Below are 22,408 nucleotides of genomic sequence, written 5' to 3' on the forward strand. Positions count from 1 at the left end.
GTTCACCACCTTCTCAAGGTCAATTAGGGATGGGCAATAAATGCTGGCTTGGCCAGCAATGCCCATATCCCGTGAAAGAATTTAAAAAAAAGATACCCAACATGACCAAATTACCACTAGGTTGGTATGGAAGATGAATGTACAACACAAAACGAGATGCATTTGTGAGCAGAACAGTTTAATAAGATTTAATGCAACAATGACAGGACTGCACCATGCCAGATGAACAAAATTTGTATGTAGGATTTAATTCCTTACAGTTGATATTTTAGTGTCAATGCCAACAGTAGTGTAAAAAGAGTCTAACTTAATGCAAACAGATCTGTGCAACTCAGACATCTTTCAAAGTGTCCATGGTTGGAGAGCTCTCCTTCCAATGGGGAGGCCATGAAGCCTGGATGCTTGGCCGCTCTTTCACTCGAGTGTAGTACTCCATCAGCTTGGGATATTTATCTGTTGATAATCTACAAAATTAAAATATTCAGTGAGATTCATGGCACAGCTTTATACAAAAAGTTCTTCCCCTACACACCTACCACTTGATATATGCACCAGTGCTGCCTTGCGGCTACTGTAGGGTGGAAGAGACCACAACTTGGTTATTTTATCACTTGACCACTCCAACAAGTTTTGGTGAAAACCTTCCCAATGACATAAGAAGGAAATTGTGGAGATTTGTAGGTATTTGGGAGGTACAAAATCTTGTGTACTCCTCCAACTCATAATATAGACTATATTTGTTGGTTTGATATTCTACTAATTCAAAGCAAAGTGAACATTGACAATTTAAACTAAATCTAGATCAGAGAACTATCCTAATTTTGATTATTTTAGGATAGTGTACAGTTTAATAGTTAGAAACTCAAGCAAAACAAAAAAAAAAGTGAATATGCAGTGTTGGATAGGGATTGTTATTGGGGGCAGGTAGAACAGCTCCTCATGTCAAATTATAATATTTGGCCAGATACATTATCTGCTCAAACATTGTACTGTTGAGCTGAACTGGCAAGCACGAGAGATTGACTACAACACTAAATATGGACAAATGCATTTACCTTTCTCTTCTCTCCAAAAAGAGAGTGACATGATGCTGTGGTCAATCTATTAAATGGAGAGTGGTGGCTGGTTTTGAAGCCTCACTTCTCAGGTGGTCTCTACTGAAGGGCTTCACTATGGTAGTGGCACACACGTATCACTACAATCACCAAGATACTTTTTAAAAAGTAGGAGAGCAAGAGAAAGTTGCATGCAGGGGAAAGAAATTTAGTTCTGCTTCAAGCTAAATACTTCAATTTGACCAAGAATGTTTAGTGGAATTAAAAAACTTTTAACTACACAGATTAAATTTTTACTCAATTTTTAAAAAAAGAGAAGTGTAGCTGGTCAAAAACTCAATGTGACGATGGAAGGAACATCTTTTCACCCTGCAATGTTAAAGAGTGCAGAAAGAGGGGGCAGTTGCAGTAGCATTCTTGAGATAACAATTGCAGTAGAGAAAAAAAAACAGCCATTCAGTAAGACAGAAATAGAATCCATGTGTATAAAGACAAGAATTAAATCACACTAATAGGGGTAGTCTACAGACAACCCAATAGTGGAAGGGAGGGAGGAAGGAAAGAATAAATGGAAACAAATTAGGGAAATCAACATAAATATCATGTAGAATTTCAACCACCCTGGATAAAGGAAGAGAGTTTCTAAAAGTGTGCAGGACTCCTTTCTAATCCAGGATGCAAGTCCAAGGAGGGAGGATTTGCTACTGGATCTGAAGATAGAGAAATTAACCAAAGCTGAGGAGAAGTAAAAGTAGGGAACATCTAGGCAATGGTGACAATATTACACAGTTTCAGATAATAATGGTGAAGGAAAGTAGCATAACTATTGCAGAAAATACAGAAGTATGGGTTGAAGGTGATTTAGAGCTTTGGATCAGAAATTGGCTAGCTGAAAGAAGACAGAGGGTGGTGGTTGATGGCAAATGTTCATCCTGGAGTTTAGTTACTAGTGGTGTACCGCAAGGATGTGTTTTGGGGCCACTGTGGTTTGTGATTTTTATAAATGACCTGGAAGAGGGTGCAGAAGGGTGGGTTAGTAAATTTGCAGATGACACTAAGGTCGGTGGAGTTGTGGATAGTGCCGAAGGATGTTGTGGGTTACAGAGGGACATAGATAGGCTGCAGAGCTGGGCTGAGAGATGGCAAATGGAGTTTAATGCAGAAAAGTGCAAGGTGATTCACTTTGGAAGGAGTAACAGGAATGCAGAGTACTGGGCTAATGGGAAGATTCTTGGTAGTGTAGATGAGCAGAGAGATCTTGGTGTCCAGGTGCATAAATCCCTGAAGGTTGCTACCCAGGTTAATAGGGCTGTTAAGAAGGCATATGGTGTGTTAGCTTTTATTAGTAGGGGGAAATCAAGTTTCGGAGCCACGAGGTCATGCTGCAGCTGTGCAAAACTCTGGTGAGACCGCACCTGGAGTATTGCGTGCAGTTCTGGTCACCGCATTATAGGAAGGATGTGGAAGCTTTGGAAAGGGTGCAGAGGAGATTTACTAGGATGTTGCCTGGTATGGAGGGAAGGTCTTATGAGGAAAGGCTGAGGGACTTTAGGTTGTTTTCATTGGAGAGAAGGAGGAGGAGATGTGACTTAATAGAGACATAAGATAATCAGAGGGTTAGATAGGGTGGATAGTGAGAGTCTTTTTCCTCGGATGGTGATGGCAAACACGAGGGGACATAGCTTTAAGTTGAGGGGTGATAGATATAGGACAGATGTCAGAGGTAGTTTCTTTACTCAGTAGTGGGGGCATGGAACGCCCTGCCTGCAGCAGTAGTAGACTCGCCAACTTTAAGGGCATTTAAGTGGTCATTGGATAGACATATGGATGAAAATGGAATAGTGTAGGTCAGATGGTTTCACAGGTCGGCACAACATCGAGGGCCGAAGGGCCTGTACTGTGCTGTAATGTTCTAATTCTAATAACAGACGAGTGTAATAAATTAGAAAAACTGATTTTAGAGGCCGAGAATAGAACTGACATTAGCAATGCTGTAGAACAGCAGTGCGAAACATTTAAGTATTCAGTCCAAAAAATATATTTATATTTTGCTAAAAAGAAACCAATATTGAGACACCATGGATGACAGAAGGGAAAATTGAGGATAGAAAAGAGACCAAGACAAGGGAGAATATGAAGAGACAAGGAATGGTCCCAAAAAAAAAAAAGTAAAAAATTGTACTACACAATTAAAAAATCAAAAAAAGGAAAATAGTAAAATATTCTACATGCATTTAAAATTTAACAAGTTGGATCAGGGTTCAAACTAGCGATAGCAAAATGGCAGAAACGTTAATTATACTGCTTCAGCATTTACTAGGGAAAATCAATTGAAGAAATTTGAAATTACGCCACATTTAAAACAAACAAACAAAAAAAAAAAAAATCAACCCTTGGATTGTATCAGCACATTCTGGAAAAGTAGGGAAGAGATAGAAGCCCCATCATACATAATTGTTAATTGAATAGCTAACATCTGTTTTTTTTTTAAAAAACAGAAAAAGCAGATAGAACATGTTCAGAGAACTAAACAAACAAAGTCAGCTTATCAATAGGAAGGAAAAAAAAAAATGGTCTCCCTAGTAAAAAAGAGAAAATAGAAATACATCTAGAAACAAAAAGTCAGCGATTTCCAAAAGGGAAAGACCAACCTTCACTGAAGTTGCTTGAGCAACTTAATTATTCCCTGGCTCTTCAAAGAATGTAGACAGGGGTAATGTATATAGATTTTGAATGAGTCTTTGATAAAAGGTACCACACAAAAGACCAAATGGACAAGGTTAGGGAATATGAGGTCAGGGGACAAGTAGCAGAGTAAATAGCTGATTTGAAGACAGTAAAGAGAGAATATGGGCAAATAATAGTCAGAGTGGGTGGGGGGGGGGGGGGGGGGGGGAAGGGAGGAGGAAAGCCTTGAGGTCAGTTGTTCACAATTTGTATGATTTAGACTTCTGAAATCAAAAAATACCTAAATTCGCAGACAAATTGGGACAGATAGTCAACAATGGAAGAGAACAAAATTACATATTAAGAAACTTGCATATAATTGGCAAAATGAATTTCAAAAAGTGCTTTTCTTACCAAAGTGTAATGCCTCAAGGACACATTACTTAAAAAAATGGGGAAGAGGAGCAAAGGGACCCTGAGTACAAGTTACTAAAAGTTGCAACACAGGTCACAAACATTAGGGTTTCTTTCTAAAAAAAAAGGTAGAATTGAAAATGAGAGAAGTCATGTTGAACTTGTAATAAACCATACTTGAGTACTAGGTTAAGAACTGCACATATTTAAAAAAAGCACTGTATATAAAAAAAGTGAAAAGAAGATTTGCTAGAAGAATACCAGAAATGTGAGGTTATACACATGAAAGGATGAACAGGCTGGACTGCTTTTTAAGAGAAGGCTCAGGGCTGACCAAATGGAAGTCTTTAAAATTATTTAAAATATTTGAGTTGTAGGAGAGCAAAACCAAAAGCCATCAATACAAGACAGACAGATAGCAACAACTTTACCCAGAGAGTAGTTAAAATGTGGAACTCACTACCACTGAGTAGTGAGGTAAATAGTATAGATGCATTTAGCAGAAAGCTAGATAAGCATGAGGGAGACAGTATAGAGGGTTATGTGGCTAGATGGAGGAAGGATGGGAGGAAGCACAAGTGGAACACCACTAGTTGGGCTGACTGGCCTATGCTGTATATTCTATGCAAAAACAAAAAAAAATCACCAGAACACAGTACGTAATGGACTTGAGTATTATTTCATTTTTCACTAGAGTGGCCAAAGAAAATTTGAATGCCAGCACTCTGCATTAACTGCAGTAACTCACCCAAAGCGAATAGCATAGGCCACTTGTGGCAACAGCATTACATCTGCCATTGTGAAGTTCTTCCCAGCAATATAGGAATCTGGACCCATCTACAAAAATAAAAGTTAGTGTGAGATTTCACCAACAGGTAGGGAAAACAGTGCCTGCATTCTAAACATTACTTCAACAGAATCTGTACACAGATGATTGTATAAAGAACAGCAAGGTCATCCCAAAGCCTGTCAGTATCAATAACAAAGATACATCCAGGTGAGAACACCAAAATGGAAAGGATTAAACCAATTCATCACCTCATTACTCCCATCAGTTGCAATTTCAATGGTAAACCTAGATACGTTACTGCATGTTTTATCCATCCAGTTACAGACAGGCAAAAAAAAATTCACACCTAGGCTGCAGTCTCCCACCCCCCCAAAAGAGTGGGAAGGTGGTGGGGGAGCACCTAAAATGGAGTGGGAAGCTCAGAGGGCCCTTCCCAAACCATTCCTACCTCTTATGCAGAGTGGTGGAAAATGGCCCACCTCAGGCCAATCAAGGCCCTTAAGTGGCCACTTAACAGCCCCACCCACTGCCACTCCCAATGGCCTGCATCTCCATTAGGTGGGGCTTCCTGCCTCAAGGAGGTGCAAGTCCCACCTCAGACCAATTAAAGGCCTGGGGACTGCAAAATGCGGTCCGGTCTGGAACTCCAGGCCAAGCAGAGACTGTTCGCCACCCACTTTTCAGTTGGTAGACAGCTCCCGTCCACAGAGGGAAAAATTCCGGCCCTAGTGTTTTTTGTTTTGCTTACAAAGAAAAAAATTGACAATACAGATTGATTATTAAAATACAAGCAGCCAGCACTGGACTTCAAATGGTCATGAAGCCCCACTGGCCAATCTGCAGCCATATGCTTGAAAACAGTGACCATAAACCTAGATAGTCAGGTCGGCCAAATTTGCTGCAGTTCATTCAGGGAAAGCAAAACTCTTACAGCCATAGAAATCTTGTTACAGAATACATCTTTGATCGGTCTATAGAAAAGCTTGTATTTGCATATGATGGTCAATAAAGATGACGCAGACAATTTCAGGCCAGCACTTAATCAAGCAACTCACCCAATTCCCCCTTAAATCATATGAAAACAAAAATTAGTCTGACAACAGTAGAACACGCACACAAAAATGGATGTTTAGCAGAAAGGCATCAGTATGTTCATATACAAGGGGTATAAAATTGAATATGCTCTCAACCACCATATATGCAATTACAGCTGCACAAATTCAAGATTCTTTGGACCATAAACTCATGGCAATTAACAAAACATTTGTGTACATGAGCAGGAAGAAAGCCAAATCAGATGGTAGTTATGGAAAAAGATAAAAGATGGACAGGAAATAAAAGGTACTGAATTGGGGAGGAAGGCAGATTTCAATTTGATAAAACAGCATCTGGCCAAAGTGGACTGGGAACACCTACTTGTAGGAAAGTCTACATCAGATGAGTGGGAGTCAAAGAGGAAATAGAGAGAGTTCAGAGCCAACGTGTACCCATTAAGGTGAAGGGTAGGACCAAGTGCAAGGAATCCTGGATGTCAATGGATAAGGATTTAAAAAAAAAAAAGGCTTATGGCAGATTCAGAGCACTGAAAACAGCAGAGTCACTAGAGGAGTATAGAAAGCGTAGTGGGTACTTAAACTAATTAGGAGAACGAAGACAGGACACAAAAAAAAAAAAACACTGACAGGCAAGATAAAAAGGAAAATCCCAAGGCATTTTATAATTAGATTATGGGCAAGAGGATAACTAGGGAAAGAGAAGGGTCCATTAGGGACAAAAGTGGCAATCTGTGTGTGGAGGCCGAGGACATGGGTGAGGTTTTAAATGATTACTTTTCATTTGTGTTCACTATGGAGAAGGATGATGTAGGTGTAGAGATCAAGGGGGATTGTGATATACCTGAACAAATTGGCATTGAAAAGGGAGGAAGTATTAGCTGTTTTAGCAGGCTTAAAAGTGAATAAATCCCCAGGTCCAGAGAAGATGTAACATAGGCTGTTATGTGATGCAAGGGAGGAGACAGCAGGAGCTCTGACACAAATTTTCAAATCCTTTGTGGCCACAGGAGGGGTACCAGAGGATTGGAGGACAGCAAATGTGGTACTGTTATTCAAGAAGGGTAGCAGGGATAAACCAGGTAATTACAGGCCAGTGAGTCTAACATCAGTGGTAGGGAAAGTATTGCAAAGAATTCTGAGGAACAGGATTAATTTCCACTTGGAGAGGCAGAAATCAATCAAGGATAGTCAGCATGGCTTTGTCAGGGGGAGGTCATGTCTAACTAACTTGATTGACTTTGAGGCAGTGACTAGATGTCCAGAGGAGGGTAAGACAGTTGATGTAGTCTACATGGGCTTCGGTAAGGCTTTTGATAAAGGTCCCACATGGGAGATTGGTTAAGAAGGTAACAGCCCATGGGATCCAGGGCAACTTGGCAAATTGGATCCAAAATTGGATTAGTGGCAGGAGGCAGAGGGTGATGGTCGAGGGTTCTTTGTGAGTGGAAGCCTGTGACCAGTGGTATACCGCAGGGATCGGTGCTGGGACCCTTGCTGTTTGTAGTGTACATTAATGATTTGGACATGAATACAGGAGGAATGATCAGTAAGTTTGCAGATGGCATGAAAATTGGTGGTCGTAAATAGTGAGGACAGCCTTAGATTACTGGACAATAGAGATGGGCAGAGCACTGGCAAATGGAATTTAATCCTGAGAAGTGTGAGGTGAAGCATTTTGGGAGGACTAACAAGGCAAGGGAATATACAATGGATGGTAGGATCCTAGGAAGTAGAGGGTCAGATGGACCCTTGGTGTACTTGTCCGTAGGCAGCAGCACAGGTAGATAAAGGTGGTTAGGAAGGAATATGAGATACTTGCCTTTATTAGCCGAGGCACAGAATATAAGAGCAGGGAGGTTATGATGGAGCTGTACAAAACGCTAGTTAGGCCACAGCTGGAGTACAGTGTACAGTTCTGGGCACCACACTATAGGAAGGATGCGACTGCACTGGAGGGTGCAGAGGAGGTTCACCAGGATGTTGCCTGGGCTGGAGCATTTCAGCTATGAAGAAACTGAAAAGGCTAGGGTTGCTTTCCTTAGAACAGAGAAGGCGGAGAGGGAACATGATAGAGGTAAACAAAATTATGAGGGGTGTTGATCTGGAACATGCTGCCTGAAGGGGTGATAGAGGCAGGAACCCTCAACATTTTAGTACATAGATGAGCACTTGAAATGCCATAGCATACAAGGCTACAGGCTAAGCGCTGGAAAATGGGATTAGAATAGGTAAGTGCTTGATGGCCAGCACAGACATGGGCCGAAGGGCCTGTTTGTGCTCTATAAATACCCAAAAACCTCATGCTATAACCAGACAATGCTCCTTTTTATCAAAGTAGTTTGCTTCTCCATAAATGGATACACTCATTCCTTTTTACCTTTTCAAGGTACCTTTCCCACAGGATCAACTCTGCAGTCAGTGCCTTTTTGTTCCTCTCCACAGCAGAGTCATGACGCTCATTTTCAGGAACTCTCCAGGTGTAATAGATCACTGCCGCTGCAAAAAAAAAAAAAATCAGATGATAATTGGCATGGGATAGTGGTCTACATCCCTATTTAAATGGTACAACGTATAGTGCACCAATTTTAGCAATGCAGGAGGGGGAAACAGTGCCATAAATGAAAACTTTTTTGAAAGTCAGAAAATACTTGCAATGCCTGGTTTCCAGCAGGACCTTTTGGTCAACAGAATTAAGAGCTAGAGCTTCAAAAGGGAATGCGGTCCTGAAGGCAGAGTTTAAGGAGTTAGGAAAGAAACTAGCAAGCAGGACCTCATAGTAATCTCTGGATTACTCCTAGTACGTGTAAGCGAATATAGAAATGGGAGAATAGAGCAGATGAATGCATGGCTGGAGATGGTGCAGGCTTCAGATTTCTGAGAAACTGGGAGCATTTCTGGGGAAAGATGGGACCTGTACAGGTCAGACAAGCTACACCTGAACAGAGCTTCGACCAATGTCCTCATGGGCACTTTGCTAGTGCTACAGGGAGGGTTCAAACTAAATTGGCAGGGGTGTCAGAACCAAGAGGAAAACCAAGGTGCACAGAGAATGGAGGGACAAGATAGTACTAGAATAGGAAATAGCAACGTATTAGATGGGGTCAGAGTAAGAAGGATTGCAATTAGCACTAAAATTAGAATTAGCGTGCACAGTGTGGTTAATAAGGTTGGTGAACTGCAGTGCAGTTGGCACAGTGAAATATGATGTGGTGATAATGGAGACCTGGCTCAAAAATATACTAAGTATACATGGATAAAAAAAGTTGTTCAGAAAAGGAAGGGAGAGAGACAGAGGCACTTCAAGAACAGAACCCCATCTGGTTAGCGTTGAGAAACAATAGAGGTACCATTACATTGCTGGGTATATTCTATATGCCACCAGCTAGTGGAAAGATAGAACAAATTTGCAAGGAAATTAGAGGTGCAAGAATTATAGAATGGTTATAATGGGGGATTATAATTATCCCAATACAGACTGGGATAGTAATGTAAAGGGCAGAAAGGAGGAAGAGTTTCTACAGTGTGTTCAGGAGAATTTTCTACATCAGTATGTTTCCAGTCCAATGAGGAAGGAGGCACTGCTGGATCTTGTTCTGGGGAATGGGTGTTAAGTGGATCAAGTGTTGTGGGGGGGCAGGGAAAAAAAAAAAAAAAAAAAAAAAGAGGGGAGGAGAAATGACATTTGGGGACAGTGACCATAAGGTTTAAAGTTGGCTATGGAAAAGGACAAGGAGCAATCTAGGAATGAAGAAAATAATTGTGGGAACGGCCAACTTCAGTGGGATGAAAATGGATCAGGCCCAGGTAAACTGGAATCAAGGATTGGATAGCAAATTGTAATGGAGCATTTAGAACAAGAGGAGACTGTTCGGGTACAGTCAAGGTACAATCCCACAAGGGGAAAAAGGTAGGGCAAACATGCCTCTTATCTCTGTCAAGGGAGCTCTGGACAAGAAAAAAAGTGCAAATGACTGTCAGGCAGATAATACAATTGAATCAAGCTGAATGCAGAAGGGGCTCAGAGGAATTGAAAAACAAAAATGAGAACCAGAAAGTATGACAGACAGCAAACATAAAAAAGGAATCCAAAAATCTTTCATAGGAACATAAATAGTACCAAAAAAAAAAAAGTGGTTAAAAAAAAAAAGAGTGGGGCCAATTAGGGATCGTAAAAGGAGATTTACATAGAGGCAGGGGAGGCATGGCTGATGCACTAAGTGAGTACTTTGCATCTGCCTTGCCCAAGGAAGATATTACCCATGTCAGTGAAAGAGGAAGTAGTTGAGACACTGGATGGTCTAAGAGGAGACAGTAGATAGGCTGGCTGTGCTTAAAACTTAATAAGTCACCAATGAGACACATCCAAGGATGCTGAGGGAATGAACAGCAGAAATTGGAGGTACTGGCCATAATCTTCCAATCCGCCTCAGAAACAGGGTGGTTCCAGAGGACTGGAGAATTGCAAATATGTTAAACGCTTGTTCAAAAAAAAGTGCAAGGATAAGCCTAGCAACTACAGGCCAGTCAGTTTAACCTCAGTGGAGAAAGCTTTTAGGAATGATAATTCAGGGACAGTCACTCGGGCAAATGTGGATTAAAGAAAAGTCAGCACAGATTTGTAAAGAGCAATGTTTACCTAACTTGACTCAGGGAACATGGTGGCATAGTGGTAATTGCATTAAATTAAAAAATAGGAATTAAAAGCTAGTCTCAGTAATGGTGCAATGAAACTATCAATTGTTGTAAAAACCCATCTAGTTTACCAATGTCCTAAGGGAAAGAAATTTTCTGTCTTTACCTAGTCTGGCCTCAATGTGACTCCAGACCCACAGCAATGTGGTTGACACTTAACTGCCCTCTGAAATGGCCTAGCAAGTCAGTCAGCTGTTTAGGGCAATTAGGGATGGGCAACAAATGGTAGCCTTGGTCGTGATGCCCACATCCAATGAAAGAATAAAATGCTTTTGAGAAAAAGGGCTGATGAGGAAAATGCAGTTGATGTGCTATACATGGGCTTCCAAAAGGAATCTGATAAAGTGCCACATAACCTTGTCAGCAAAGTTAGAGCCCATGGAATAAAAGAGGACAGCAGCAGCATGGATACAAAAAATTGACTAAGCGACAGGAAACCGTGGTGCTGAATGGTTGTTCCTCAGACTGGAGGCATATAGTAGAGTTCCTCAGGTGTCAGTGTTAGGATCCCTGCTTTAATATATTACTTGTGTATACAGGGCAGAATTTCAGACTTTGTAGATGACAAAACTTGGAAGTATTGTGAACTGAGAGGAGGATAGTGATAGACTTCAAGAGGACAGACAGGCTGGTGGAATGGATGGATAAATGGCAGATGAAATTTAACGCAGAGAAGTGAGGTAATTCAGTTTGGTAGGAAGAGGCAATATAAAATAAGGGATCATTCTAAAGGGGATGCAGGAGCAAAGGGACCTGGGGGATACATGTGCACAAACCATTGAAGGTCACAGGACAAGTTGAGAAAGCAGTTAATAAAGCATACAGGATCCTGTCTGGGGCAGACAGTACAAAAAAAAAGGAAGTTTAAGCTTTTATAAAACACTGGCTCAGCCTCAATTGGAGTATTGTTTCCAGTTCTAGGCACCACATCTTTGAAAGGATTAAGGCATTAGAGAGGGTTCAGAAAAGATGAATAGTTCCAAGGATGAGGAACTTCAGTTACATGGATAGATTAGAGATGCTGGGTCTGCTCTCCTTGGAAAAGAGAAGAGGAGGAAATTTGATAGAGGTATTCAAAAATGAGGGGTCAGGACAAAGTAGAAAGGGACAAATTGTTACCATTGGTGGAAGGACAGAGGATATTGATTTAAGGCAATTGGCAAAAGCACTGGCAACAAGAGGAAAAACTTTAAAAATTTAGCACGTGGTTAGGATCTGGAAGGCATTGCCAGAGTGTGTGGTGGAAGCAGATTTAATGGAGGCCTTCAAAAAAGCATTATAATATATGAAGAGAAACAAAAGGTTTGCAGGGAAAAAAGGTAGGGCAATTAGGGGAGTTGCTCTTGTCTGTGTTGGCTCCCTACATGACGGACTGAATGGCCTCCTTCTGTGTTGCAGAAGTGTTATGGTTCTATGGTTGATTAGAGTAGAAAAACTCAGCAGTTTGCCATGAATGCTCAGGACAATGAGCAGTTACAAGGGTAGTAAACTGGATTGAGACTGGTTAGCGGATGGTGGAATTTGTAGCAGTCAAGGGCAGTTTCTCAGTATCACTTCCTACAGACTACTACTTCTGTTCACTCAAGAGGAATACGGGATTAGTGGGAATGCTGTTGAAAGTATAATAAATGATCAAAAAAGACGCCACATGGAGATTTTGGCAAGTGGGCAAAAGTGACAGCTGTTCAATATCAGAAAGTGCAAAGTGGTACATTTCCATATTAAAAAAAAAAATACTTTGAACAGGGGAACAGCAGAGGGATTTGTGGGTGGGTTGCAGGGTTTAATGTTCACAAACATTAAAAGCAGTACCTAAACTGGATATGAACTTTAAAAAGTTAATAGAATACTGGATTTTATGGTAAGAGGTACAGAACATGAAAGCAGACATTTAAAATAGCAAATCAATTTAAAAACATTAAGAGTGCAGTTGAGCACCTTGAAGTTTTGGGCTCCATTCTCAGAAGAATGTTGGGACAATAGGGAGGGTACAGCAGCCTGGTATGTGGAAATACCAAGTAGGGCTTTAAAAAAAAAAAAATCAGGTGTTAGAACAGAGGAGACTAGAGGTATTTAAAAGTAAGACAGACCCAGTGGTTTGGGGTCTAGAACAAGGCAACATAGATACAATGTTTAAGACGGATCAGGAGAAATGTAGTGCTAGTCAAGGAAGCGTCAGGGCTTTTTAAGTGGCCGCTGATGCTGGGACTTGCTTGGTTAAAGGCTTTCTCCTGCTCAACTGTCATAACTTTGGCGAAAAATCATATTCAGGCAGCACAAATACTGTGTATTAAGCTTAAGGCAATTGAGAGAACCCCCACCCTTCCCCACAACCAGATATTCCCAGTGTTAAATGTTCATTTTATGATTAATCATAAGCTCACTTAAGGCTATTAAGGGAGTAAAGAAGTTCATCTTCATACTTCCTGTCACTGCAAAAAGAGCATCTCTGGTGGGGAAAGGAATTTAATTCTGCATCAGTTACAGGAGGCATCTTGGATATTTTCATGGCCATTGCACTGAATCTATAGAAACTTCAGACTGCCTTTGTTGTGACTACAGCATCTTGCAGTTACCAATTGGATAACAAGTGTCAAACTTATTAGGGATGAAAAGGGAACTGAAATTACAAGTCCTGGCATGATATTAGTTACTGAAGAAAGCTGAAGTTGGTATGAGCATAACACAAGAAATAGGAGCAGGAGTAGGCCATTCAGCCCCTCAAGCCTGTCCCACCATTCAATAAAATCATGGCTGATCTGCCCCAGATCTTAACTGTTCTTTCGTGCCAGCTCCTCATAGCCATCAACTCCCTAATATTTCAAAAATCTATTTACCTCTAAATACTTTATGATCTAGCCTCCACAACTCTCTGGGGTAGAGAATTCCAGACATTTACTACCCATAGAAGAAATTCTTTGCATCTCAGTTTTAAATGTGTGTCCCCTTATTCTGTAACTACGTCCCCTAGTTCAAGATTCCTCCACTAGTGGAAACATCTTACACCCCCCCCCCCCCCCCCCCCCAAGAACCTTGTGCGTTTCAATAAGATCACCCTTCATTCTTCTAAACGCTAATCAATAAAGGCCTAACATGTTTAACCATTCTTGATAAGTCAACCCACGCATCCCAGGAATCAGCCGAGTGAATCTCTTTTGAACTGCCTCCAATGCCAGTATATCCCTTCTTAAAATACAGACACTAAAACTGTACACAGTACTCTGGGTGCAGCATCACCAACACCCTGCACAGTTGTAACAAGACTTCCCTATTTTTCAATTCCAACCCCCTAGCCATAGAGGCCAAAATTCCATTTGCCTTCTTAATTACTTGCTGCACCTACCATGCTAACTGTGTTTCATGCACAAGAACACCTAGATCCCTCTGTGCTGCACTTTTTTGGAGTCTCTCGCTATTTAAATAGTCTGTCTTTTGATTCTTCCTATTAAAGTGCATGACCTCTCACCTTCCTGCATTAAACTCCATCTGCCAAGTTTTTGCCCACTCAACCCATCTATATTCCCTTGCAGATTCCTTATGTTCTCATCATAACATACAAAAATAGGTGGGAGGGTATCGTCAAATTTGGATAAATTACACCCCCCCCCGGCAAGTCATGAAGAGAGTCTATTTGGATTTCCAGAAGGCATTCAATAAGGTGCCTATAGTCCAAATAGACTACATCTACTGGTTCCCCTTTATCAACTCTGCTTGTTATATCCTCAAAGAACTCCAACAAATTTATCAAACATGCTTTCCCTTTCGCAAAACCACGTTGACTGTTTGATTGCGTTAAGCTTTTCCAAATGTCCTGCTATTTCTTCCTTAATAATGGACTCTAGCATTTTCTCAACAACCGATGTTAGGCTGACTGGCCTATAGTTTCCTGCTTTTTGTCTCCCTCCCTTCTTGAACAGGGGAGTCACATTAGCGGTTTTCCAATCCGCTGGGACCCTCCTGGAATCCAGTGAGTTCTGGAGTATTTCGACCAATACCTCCACTATCTCTGCAGCCACTTCCTTTAAAACCCTTGGATGTCTGCCATCAGGTCCTGGCGACTTGTCTGCCTTTAGTCCCATTAGTTTGTCAAATACTTTGTCCCTCGTGATACAGATTGTTACAAGATCTTTCCTCCCATTAGCTCCTTGCTTATCTGATATCTGTGGGACATTTATAGTGTCCTCCACCATAAAGACCAATGCAAAATATTGTTTTAAATTATCTGCCATTTCCCGGTTATCAATTATCCAGTTGCATCCTCCAAGGGTACCACATTACTTTAGCTACTTTTTTTTTTTTAAATATACCCGTAGAAGCTCTTGCTGTTTAGTTTTCTTGCCAATTTACTTTCATAATCAGTTCTCTCCCTCTATTAGCTTTTTTGTCATCCTCTGCTAGTTCCTAAGAAATTGCCAATCCTCTGCCACTTTGGATGATTGGATACTCTCCTTGACCACCTTTGTTAACCACAGGTGGTTCATCCTTCTCAGTCCTTTTGACCAGGATAAATTTTTGCTGAGCATTATGAAATATCTGCTTAAATGTCTGCCACTGCTCATCCCCTTAGCCTATTTGCCCAGCCCACTTTAGACAACTCTTCATACCTCCATAAATTGCCTTTGTTTAAGTTGAGGACACTGGTTTGAGACCAGAGTTACTCGCCCTCAAACTGAATTTGAAATTCTACCATGAGAATGATGTGCCAAATAAAGACAAGAATCAACACCAGTCAACAAAGCCTGAGCAGCTGACAGCAAAGCAAATACTGGCAGATGGAACATATTCAAAATATGGAAGATACTCCTCTAGCATCTCGAGGCTATACATGCATTAAAATTCAGGCACAGACTGCACACCATTTACAATCCATTTAAAATGGGAATAGATGAGAGAACCAAAAAAAAAAACCAGGCACCATGGCCCATGAACAGCTACAAGAACAAAAAAGTATTAAAAAAGGTAAAAATACTCATGACTGAAGATTGAAAGTATACAGTCATTAAGTGACAATGACCAATACTTTGACCAAAACAAAAATCCAATGTTCAGATTATGTTAAGGCAAATTGTGTCCAACCCAAATAAGCCCAGAGCGAACAGAAAGGTTAAAAAGGTAGTGCATTAGATGTTGTCTATATGAGCTTTCAAAAAGGCACTAAATAAAGTACTTCATAACAGAGTTAATCAGGAAATAGAAGCACATGGTATTAAAAGGGATGATGGTAACTTGGGTATATAATTGGCTAAGGGATAGGAGGCAGGCAGTATTGGTGACTGGACATTTTCCAGACTGGAGAGAAGTATGCTTTGGGGTTCTCCAGGGGTCTGTATTAGGACCAATGCATTTGGTCTATGAAAGTGACCTGGATTTAGATAAAGTGAGTATAATTTTGAAGTTTGCAGATGGTACCACATTACATTGCAAATTTTGAAAGGATAAGAACAGACTTCAGGAGAACAGACACTCTGATGAGACAGGCAGACACGTGGCAAATGCAAATTAATGTGGATGCGTGAGAAGTGATGCCTTCTGGAAGAAGCATGCAGCAGCTGTTTAATCCAAGTTGTTACTATTTTGAAAGAGGTGCAAGAACAGAGGAAAGTGACAAATCTTTGAAGGTGGGAAGGCAAATTCATAAGATCCTCAAGAAAGCAGATGGATACTTGGCTGTGAATAGGGGTAATGAGAAAGGTAATGAAATCAAAAAAAACACAGAAGTTATGCTAAAACATTACAAATCTCAGATCAGGCCTCAGTTGGAGCAGAGTGTCCAATTTAGGGCACTGCACATTAGGAAGGAGGTCAAAGCCTTGTAAAGTCTACAGAGGTGTTTACCAGGTATGAGGGACTTCAGTTATGTATAGAGATTGCAGAAGCTGGGATTATAGCATCATAGGAGCAGGAGTTGGCCATTCAGCCCAAACCTGCTCCACCATTCAATACAATCATGGCTGATGATCCACTTCAATGCCTTTCCCCCCCACACTATCCTCATATCCTCTATAAAGTAGAGGAGAGAAAAGAGAGCCAATAGATGTTCAAAATTAGAGTTTTAACAGAGCAATAGGAAGAAGTGCTTCCTCTGACAAGTAGGTCAATAACCAGAGGTCATATTTAAAGTAACTGGCAGAAAACCTAGAAGGGAAATTTCTTCACAGGCAGGTTGGGGAGATGTGGATGCACCAGCCGAGGGGTTGATGGAAATCCAATTCCACAGGAACCTTCAAAGAGCAATTGGACACGTACTTCAAGGAGGACTAATTTACAGGATAATAGGGAAAAAATAAACTGGAGTGGGACTAAAGTGGATAGCTCTTATTAAAAAAAGTATATGCATGATAATCTAAATGGTGGCCTCCTGTGCTGCAAGATTCTGTTTTACATTTGGAATATTGTGTAGAATGTCAGCCACCCATAAGCACAACATGAAGGGAAGAAATTGTCAATTGCTTCACCATCTTCCCCTCTACCACCATCCCCCACCCTTCCATCATGGGTTAGGATCTCTAATACTACAATTAGCTTACCTCCAAGTTCTTTAACCATTAGCAAAAATGGGCCATTGATATGCTGTGCATGAATTTTTTTTAAAAAGTTAAAATTTGGAACACTATTAAAAAAGGGAAAAAAAAAAAGTCAGAATCAAACCACAACTTTTATTAATAGATCTTTTCAGTAAGGATACATACAAAAAGTTATTAACTTTAGTCTAAGCAACAGACTAAATGACGATGCAAAAATCAGTTGTGTTGTAATGACTGGATTGGCAGGCATTTCTCTTCCATTTTAATTGTAGTCATCACAAAATTAAACAGCTAATTAAATTCCTGAGCTGTACTGCCAATTTTCATTACATAAAACATAAAAGCAGTAGGATAGATACTCTTATGAGCAGAAAAAATGGGATGACACAGCAAAGTTAACACTATAGCTATTCAATGCTCAGTGGAACTTTATCCCCATGTACAGAAATCAAGATGTCTAGGCTGACTATTGTAGAATTCAAGAACTGAAAAATAGTAAAACTGAAATGTTTCAGATGCTGGAACTTTGAAAATGTTTGAAACATTCAGCAAGTTAAGGGAGGGAAAACAAGGGTTATCACTTCAGGTCACTAGTTTTTCATCTGATTTTATGAGATGCTTCTCTCTGCACAGAGATTACATGACAAGCTGAGTGTTTCCAGCATTTTCTCGATTTTATATATTTTTTTAAATGCTGCCACTGTTTGCTTAGCTCCTCACCCGGTTCTCCCGAAAACAGATAATCATGTCATTATCTCACTGTTGAGTTTCCTCACACAAGTACTTCATTGGTTGTGATGGGAAAGATCCTTCTTTACTTTTTCCTTATCCCCATAAGAAAGGGAAAAGCTCTTTACACAAAAGAGGTGGTATTGCACTGTTGATCAAGGAGTCAGTTACTGCAGTAAGGAGGGATAATATATTTGAAGGTTCCTCTAATGAGGCCATATGGGTAGAACTTAAAAACAAGGGGGCAATCACTTGGCTGAGAGTGTACTATAGGCCTCCAAACAGTCAGGGAGAGAGATAGAGGAGCAGATATGTAGGCAAATCTCAGAGGTGCAAAAGTAATAGGGCAATAATAGTAGGAGATTTCAACTTCCCCTATATTAGAGGGGATAGTATTAGTGCAAAAGGCTTAAAGGGGGCAGAATTCTTCAAGTGCATTCAGGAGAGCATCTTGAGCCAGCACGTAGAGAGAATCCTACAAGGAGGAGGGGTGGTACTGGACTTAATCCTAGGGAATGAAGCCAAACAAGTGGTAGAAGTGGCAGTGGGGGAAGCATTTCAGGGATTGTGACCATAACGCTAAGATTTAAGGTAGTTATGGAAAAGGACAAAGAGGGATCGGAAATAAAAGTACTGAATTGGGGGAAAGACAGATTTCAATAATGATAAAACAGGATCTGGCCAAAATGGATAGGAGCAGCTACTTGTAGGAAGGTCTACATCAGACCACTGAGAGTCATCCAGAAAGGAAATAACGAGGGTTCAGGTCCAATATGTTCCCATAAAAGGTGAAGAGCAGGACCAACAAGTCAAGGGAACCCTGGAAGTCAAGGGAACGAGGATTGGATAAGGGGAAAAAATGGCAGATTCTGAGCACTGAATACAGCAGAGGCCCTAGAGGAGTATAGAAAGTGGGTTGGGGGAGAGGGGTACTTAAAGTAATTAGGAGTGAAGAGGGGGCATGAAATAACACCGGCAGACAAGATAAAGGAAAATCCCAAGTCATTTTACAAGTATATTAAGGGCAAGAGAATAACCAGGGAAAGAGTGGGGCCCATTAGGGATCAAAGAGGCAATCGGTGTGTGGAGGCCAAGGACATGGGTGAGGTTTCAAATGATTACTTTTTATCTGTGTTCACTATGGAGAGGGATGATGTAGGTGGAGAGATCAGGGAGAGGGATTGTGATATGCTTGAACAAGTTAACATTGAAAAGGAGGAAGTATCAGCAGGCTTAAAGGTGGATAAATCCCCAGGCCCAGATGAGATGTATCCCAAGCTGCTATGTGAGGCAAGGGAGGAGATAGCAGGGGCTCTGACAAATTCAAATCCTCTCTGGCCACAGGAGAGGGACCAGAAGACTGGTAGGGAAATTATTGGAAAGAATTTTGAGACTGGATTAATCTCCAGTTCAAGAGGCAGGGATTAATCAGGGATAGCCAGCATGGCTTTGTCAGATGGAGATTGTGTCAAACAAACTTGATTGAATTTTTAAAGAGGTGGTGACTAGATGTGTAGATGAGGGTAAAGCAGTTGATGTCTACATGGACTTCAGCAAGGCCTTTGATAAGGTCCCACATGGGAGATTCATTAAGAAGGGATCCAGGCCAATTTGGCAAATTGGATCCAAAATTGGCTTAATGGCAGGAGGCAGAGGGTGATGGTCAAGGGTTGTTTTTGAGAGTGGAAACTTATGACTAGTGGTGTACCACAGGGATCAGTGCTGGGACCCTTGCTGTTTGTAGTGTACATTAATGATTTAGACAGAAACATAGGAGGTATGATCTGGAAGTTTGAAGATGACACAAAAATTGGTGTTGTAAATGGTGAGGAGGAAAGCCTTAGATTACAGGACGATACAGATGGGCAGAGCAGTGGCAAATGGAATTTAATCCCAGGAAGTGTGAGGTGATGTACTTTGAGGACTAACAAGGCAAGGGAATATACAATGGATGGTAGGATCCCAAGGAGAACAGAGGGTCAGAGAGACTTTGGGGTGCTTGTCCATGGATCACTGAAGGCAGCAGCACAGGTAGATAAAGGTGGTTAGGAAGGCATACAGGATACTTGCCTTTATTAGCTGAGCCATAGAATATAACAGCAGGGAGGTTATGTTAGAGCTGTATAAAATGCTAGTTAGGCCACAGCTAGAGTACAGTGTACAGTTCTGGTCACCACACTATAGGAAGGATGTGATTGCACTGGAGAGGGTGCAGAGGAGATTCACCAGGATGTTGCCTGGGCTGGAGCATTTCAGCTAGGGAAAGAGAGACTGGATAGGCTACAGTTGTTTTCCTCAGAGCAGAGAATGCTGAGGGGGGACCTGATTGAGGTATACAAAATGAGGGGCATTGATAGAAAGAAACTTTTTCCCTTAGCAGAGGGGTCAATAAGGCAGGAGGTTTGCAGGGGATTTGAGGAAACAAATTTTCACCAAGAGGGTGGTTGGAATCTGGAACACACTGCCTGAAGGGGTGGTAGAGGCAGGAACCCTCACAATATTTAAGTAGTATTTAGATGAGCACTTGAAATGCCATAGCATACAAGGCTATGGGCCATGTCCAGGAAAATGGGATTAGATTGGATGGGTGCTTGATGGTCAGCACAGGCACATTGGGCCGAAGGGCCTGTTCCTGTGCTGTAAAACTCTGACTCTAAGAGAGGCAGCCTTCAAGAAAGTAACTCGTGCTTTGAGGGGAAGCAGATACAATGCTACAATGCTCACGGGGCTTACCCAGCTTTTCCTGCAGAGCGAGAACTTCATGCATTCTTTGGTAAACAAGAGCCTGTTTATCTCCGCAGTCTGGGATTAGCTGGGTACCTTGGGATTTGAACTGGTTCTGCGAGAGACAAATAAAGAGAGCGTGTTCAGTTTAAAGACATATGACATGTGCCACCAGCAAAAAGCGCAGTGAGAGCGACACTGCAACAACTGGCATACTGCAATAACTAGGATCCAATTGCTCTAGCAAAAATGATAATTTTTTTTTTTAATTGTAAAAAGGGACTAAGCTTCGAATAAAGCCCGTCGTATTTATAAACATTCTCACCTCCAAATACAGACAGGCTCCAAAAGATTCGTTCAAAATAATGTTCCCGTGGCGGAAACTGGGCAACTGCAATTACAATTTGTAAACAATTAAAAAGAATGAACCAGTAACACAAGATTCTGAATTCAGAGGTTATCTTTCGAGGTTGCACTGCAGCCTGTAATTTACAATCTCTGTTCCAAGGTACATAAACACGCAAGTTTCTCAAAAGGGGAGGGGGAGGAAGATATCAAATATCACCTGGCCCCTAGGATTAATTGCCATAACTTCGTCCGATTTGTGCTCCATCTTCTCGAAAGATAACATCTTGTGCTGATACCCCTGCAATTTCTTCTCTTCCAAGACGATCATGATCCTCCAGCAGGGTGGGGAGCCAGAGCCCCAGTACAGGAACATACTCTCAGCCATGATCTACTCAGCCTTCCCTGTCAATGTAGCGCTATCCCACAGCTTCTCTTTATATAATCCCTCTGCCCGGATCCCAGGAAACATTGCCAGAGGTGACGCATTTATCAAACTGTACAACTCCCAAAGCAGCACCATCTAGAGGTGTGCAGCCATTCCCTTTCATTTTAAAAAAATATTCCTCGAAGACTTGAATTATAATTGTGGAACCACAAACAGTAAAGAGGTACATTACCCAGCTTTTCCTGCAGAGCGAGAACTTCATGCATTCTTTGGTAAACAAGAGCCTGTTTATCTCCGCAGTCTGGGATTAGCTGGGTACCTTGGGATTTGAACTGGTTCTGCGAGAGACAAATAAAGAGAGCGTGTTCAGTTTAAAGACATATGACATAAGCCACCAGCAAAAAGCGCAGTGAAACAGGCTCTTGTTTACCAAAGATAACGTGTCTTAATGATGCTGCCAGACCTGCTGAGTATTTCCAGCATTTCTTGTTTTTATTTCAGATTTCCAGCATCTGCAGTATTTTGCTCTTATTTTAGTGTCTTAATGATTGTTGGATGAGGGATAAATATTGATTGGGAACTGCCACTGCTCTGTATCAAATAGTGTTATGAGATCTTTTATACACCTGAGAGCACAGAATGGATCTCAGATTAGCATCTCATACAAAGTGGGCTCTCTCAACCCAGATTGTGGACTCAAGTTTCTGAGAGGATGACTGGATCCCACATCCTTCAAAGTCAGAGGTGAAAGTGCTACCACTGAACTAAGAACAGTCTTTTGCAAACCTCAAACCCATGAAGTCCAAGCAGGATAACCCAGAGTTTCAAATACAAGATCAATTAGGACTGAGTCACTTAGCCACGATAGGCTGCATGCTAGGGTCCTGCATATAAATCAGGGGTTATAGTTTGGGAGCCCCTGTCGTTTCCAATTGTGCAAACTTTACAAGCTGCTTTGAGTCATTATCCTTGGGCTGGCAAAACATATTTACAAAGCATGCATTACTTCTTGCAGTGTCTGCTGG

General features: G+C 41.2%; 1 protein-coding gene across 1 annotated transcript; it reads right to left on the minus strand.

The window, feature by feature from the left end:
* Positions 1 to 161: 161 nt before the first annotated feature.
* On the minus strand, positions 162 to 21,449 carry LOC137379244 (glutathione S-transferase A-like). The gene is made up of 6 exons (XM_068049955.1): positions 21,216 to 21,449; positions 20,976 to 21,041; positions 20,660 to 20,765; positions 8,359 to 8,477; positions 4,885 to 4,973; positions 162 to 464 (listed from the first exon to the last, which is right to left on the minus strand). Exons 1-6 carry the CDS (start codon positions 21,381 to 21,383, stop codon positions 332 to 334), a joined length of 681 nt encoding a protein of 226 aa, XP_067906056.1. The 5' UTR covers positions 21,384 to 21,449; the 3' UTR covers positions 162 to 331.
* Positions 21,450 to 22,408: the final 959 nt, after the last annotated feature.

Source organism: Heterodontus francisci, chromosome 17 (assembly GCF_036365525.1).
Source record: "Heterodontus francisci isolate sHetFra1 chromosome 17, sHetFra1.hap1, whole genome shotgun sequence".
Classification (NCBI taxonomy): Eukaryota; Metazoa; Chordata; class Chondrichthyes; order Heterodontiformes; family Heterodontidae; genus Heterodontus; species Heterodontus francisci.